Genomic DNA, 4,592 nt, shown 5'->3' with positions numbered 1-4,592 from the left:
TTAACTGGTTAAGTTTTAAATTGATCAAACTATTCAATAAATATAGGTGGAATTAGTTATTCATAGTAGACAACCTAAAAACCTCTTGGTAATTTAGAATGACTACATCAGAGTAAAAATGCAGTTTTGGAACAGATTTTTTTAAACACTGGTCCGATTCCAGCGTTTTCCTCAAACTTAAAATAATTTCGTACATGTTAAGACAAAGTAAAATGTAAAATAAATATCAAGCCCCATGCTTAAGTGAATATTTTTTTGTAAACTTTTCAAAAAACCTCTTAAGATAATGGTTGGAAATTGCAGTTAGTTGTAGAATATATATATCAAAGCCCATACAGACGTAGGTAGCATTTCGTGAATGTTTTAAATAATTCTTTATTTATTTTCACATGGTCTTGTCAGCCGATAAAATGCAATTACTTTTGTATATTCTTTGATATTGATTATACGTCTAACTACAACACCAGCCGATATGAACAAAAACGCCAACTTTTGGGTAACCTATCTGTATTTACAACCTTGTAAGCCAATTTCCCCAAGCGATGAAACTGCACTGTCACTCTCGTAGCCGAGCGAGCACCTTCTTTCTGCTGAGTCACAAGCGGTCTTCATCGCTGCGCAAATCACTCCGTTGACAACAAAGTTGACCGATATGAGGTCACAGGTTATGGAGTTGTCGACAATCACAGAACGAAGCACCCCCTTGGCGTACGCTATTATGAAAGCGGTGGGTCCGTTCACGTTTGTACACCAACCCTGGAGAAAAAACAGTAATTTTTGCTATGAAAGATAATTATGCAGTGAAATTTGGAACACGATTAGGCAGTTCACTGGTAGCCTTTAATAGACTAACCCAGTGGTTCCCAACCGGAGTGCCATTTGGAAGCTTAAAGGGTAATTGAAGTTCCTTAAAAACATAATTATCGCTCTTTTTAAAATCCTATTAATACAACTTTTTGTGTATGATTTGGGTACACAAATCAAATGATATGTTTCTACATGCAAATAAATTTGATTGCGATGTCCCAGTTCCGTTTTTAGTGACACTACAGAAATCAACTTTCAAGATTCAAGTAGTTGTGCCGCAATCTATTTATTGTTCCTTATGGGTGCCGCAATCTATTTATTGTTCCTTATGGGTGCCGCAAACCATAAAAGGTGGGAACCACTGGAGTATCAGAATCAGTCGATCAACTAATAATTTTTGTGCAAGCAAGGTCAGGCTAGAAATGCAACTGCGGTGTGGTTTGCACTCCAAACTGGCCTTGCTTGCAAAAACCACTCAAAATAGTTTAGTATTTTAAACACATTTAACTCTTTTCGTGTTCTTTCTGCACTGAAAAAATATCTAACTTATAACAAGTCTAAAAACATACCGGCAGGCGGCAACGGTTCTTTGTAAGCTGGTATTATCATGCTGGGCCTGACGATGCAGATTGGAAGATGAGATCCTTCTCTTGCAACGACGTCCTAAGCAAGCGCCTTCGACAGCGTGTAAGTGTTCGGTCTGACCGAAAATGCAACAGGTTACATTTTAGTCAAAAGAGGTATTTTGATACAAAACAGTTCTTTTTTGAAGCATTTGGCTTAGTTAGTTCACAAAAACATGTTGTATTTGTGTGATGTGATATGTATAAATTGTTTATTGGAAAGTTTGTATGGTCCCTGTTCTGAGGCGATTTTTTTTTTTAGGTTTTTGTTTGCTCGACAGTTTTCAAGTTACGTCAAAATACGACTTAATAAAGCAATAAATTTATAAAAAAAAGTTTTTCCAGCGAACTTGTGCGCAAATATGCAGCTGAACAATAGCTTAATTTCGTGAACGACTAAAAAACCTGTATTTACATTGCAAAAGAACTCGAAAATATATTTTTTTTGGAAAATTTGCCAAGTAGTCTCGAAACTAAACTAGAGAAACTAGTGCTTATGAAGGTCAACACAAGAAGAAGGACAATCGTGCAATATGCCATGAGTCCAGTTTTTGATATATATATATATATATAGTTAATTATTGCTACCGCTAGATGATAACAAAAACCAACATAATGGCCAAGGTATCTCAGGCAGTGCATATTAAATATGTGGCGTTAAAACATTCTAGCTTGTGGCACATTAAGTATAAAGTATTTTAGGCACTGTTTTCTCCTAGCAACACTTTTAAAGCTTGGTATTTGTCCTAAATATATTGGCAAGAACACGGTTTAAAGCAGGGGTGACATTTAATGAATTTTGTTGCTCAATGAGAAATTTGAAACATTTTTGCTTTGCTAAGCGCTTGATATTAGGACGAACTGTCGATGTGGCAACTCTCAACTGCATACTAAGATTTTCGTCTGTTAGCCTCGACCTGTAACGACTTTTTGAGATGTTCATTTTTAAAAAAAAATGTTCCCACATTTAAAAAAACCCGCGGGCCACGTTTTTGTCACCCCTAGTTTAAAGGATTAAAATAAAAACTTAAGCAGTGTAAAAACGAAATAATGTAGCAGTTCTTAACTTCTTAGGCCACTTTCAGGGTAAAACAAACACTTATTTCAAAGTGACCTTTTGTCAAAATGTCCTAATAACTAACCTAATGACTTTAATTTCGCTTTGAATAAGCTAATATGGTCACCTACCTCTTGCCAAGAAGTTGTGGTGTGACCTTAGTAATAAGGTCATCGTCCATCCACCGGAGGGAGCCTTCAAGGTCGAGGTAATCGATTCCAACATCGTAAAGCTTTTCATCGGTTTCTTGTCGGTTGCAATGGACATACGCTGGACAAAAATTCTCTATATATTAAACAATACAATGGTTTACATATAGATAAAAAAGTTAGAGTTAAAAAAATGACTTTTTTCTATAAAATATATATTATAGTTTACACAAAAAAAGTGTATGACAATAGCACTTTATAAGGCAATTACAACGTCAAAACAATTTTCTGGCTTTTTAATTAAATATATTTAACCTTATCCTTAAACAAAAATATATCGGTAGGAAAAAGTTTTAAACTACAATTTCTCGCGACAAAATTCCATGGATGGGGGAGAAGTAATGCATTCCATTAGTAACTTAGTAAAACTGAGTTACTACATCTGAAGCAACAAAATTTAAAACAATAATAATAATCGCATTTTTTTCATTCCAAACCGGGGGTAACCCCTTGGGAGCACCCATGCACACTTAAGAATCAGATGTATGCGCTGGTCTACAATCCTACCACAGCGTTCAAACTATTAAAGCAACGCAAAATATTTGTGTTAGGGTGCAGGTTAGTGTGTGGGTGAGGGTGGGTCAAGTATTATTTTTATTAGTTTGCTTAACCTACCCAAATCCAAACGCTAAGCTGCACCGACCCTAATTCAAATAATGTTCGTTGTGGGATCCTAGACCTGCGCCCAGTAGCTTGATTATTTTGAAAGCGGAATACTTTTGCCGAACATATCAAATAACAACAGTAGATCGTAATTAAATACAAAGTATCGGAAATCCTGAGACGTTGTGTATACCTAAGTGCCCTAACCTGAGGTGTTCGTTGAACTTGCGTGTTGCAGCGCAGTCGATGAAAACGTGGCACTTCTTCTGTAGAATCTCCCTCGAAGTTTGATCCAAACCAAGATCTTCAGCGCCAAGGTCGCACGAAACAAATTCGAGCTTTGACGCAAAATTCGGCTGCAGCTCACGAAGAACGTCGAAAGCCTGGAAAGGTAAAAGGTTTAAACGTCAAATGACTCAAAAAGATTTAAACCAATGAGTGGAAAGTTGGGGAAAATGGCGAATTTGTTTGGTCGTCTGTCACGCTCTGATGCATATGTAGAAACAACAAAGTTTAGAGTAGACTCGTTTACTCGTAGTTCTGTTTGTGCCATCAACAGCCTCTGATTGGTACAGGGTTAAGCACCTTTTCGCCTCGGATCGCCAAAAAAGTGTTAAACAGATTGGCATGGCTTTTCAACTATGATTTGAGTTCAGGCTAAGTCATTTAGCCGCGGTATATAATACTACCACAACGAACATTATTTGGGTTAGGGTGTGGTGCGGGTTAGCGTTTGGGTTTTGGTAGGTTAATCAGCAATATTGTTAATGAATATCAATAATACTTGATACGCCATCAACCAAACACTAACCAACACCCTGATCAAAATATTGTGTTTTGCTTTAATAATTGTTTTAACGCTGTGGTTGGATTCTAGAACAAAATCGTACCACAACGAAGCGAGGCAAAATTAAAATATTCAAAGAAGAATTCTGTAGTAATCTGTAGCCATATATTTATGGATTCTATTTAAGCCTTGCAATTAAAAGCAAGTCCGCTTGTGAGAAGCTGAGGCAATCTGGCTTACTTTGTTTGCCAAGTTCTCGTCTTTTAAATGATTACAGGTCCCATATTAAATTATATATTTTTAGTTTAAGAAAAATATATAAATATTTTATAAACAAAAGCGAAGGTGGTCTAGAATCCTAACCCAGATGTCTCTTTCAATGACTAAAAAGGTGAAAGTTGTTAACGTAAAATCCTGGAAGGGTTAAAGTTTTAACTTTAAACGCCAAAATCCTTTAAAGGATAGAGGCTTTAACGTCAAAATCAAGAAAGGGTAATAGTTTAAAC

At 36.2% G+C, this 4,592-nt stretch overlaps 1 protein-coding gene across 1 annotated transcript; it reads right to left on the bottom strand.

Moving 5' to 3' along the window:
* Positions 1 to 501: 501 nt before the first annotated feature.
* LOC146137271 (fatty acyl-CoA reductase 1-like) lies at positions 502 to 4,370 on the bottom strand. The gene is made up of 5 exons (XM_083393807.1): positions 4,362 to 4,370; positions 3,493 to 3,682; positions 2,619 to 2,757; positions 2,293 to 2,347; positions 502 to 756 (listed from the first exon to the last, which is right to left on the bottom strand). The coding sequence occupies exons 1-5, from the start codon at positions 4,368 to 4,370 to the stop codon at positions 502 to 504; spliced, it is 648 nt and encodes a 215-aa protein (XP_083249933.1).
* Positions 4,371 to 4,592: the final 222 nt, after the last annotated feature.

Source organism: Ascidiella aspersa, chromosome 7 (assembly GCF_963924565.1).
Source record: "Ascidiella aspersa chromosome 7, kaAscAspe10.2, whole genome shotgun sequence".
NCBI classification, from domain to species: domain Eukaryota; kingdom Metazoa; phylum Chordata; class Ascidiacea; order Phlebobranchia; family Ascidiidae; genus Ascidiella; species Ascidiella aspersa.
This window is presented reverse-complemented; position numbering and strand designations above follow the sequence as displayed.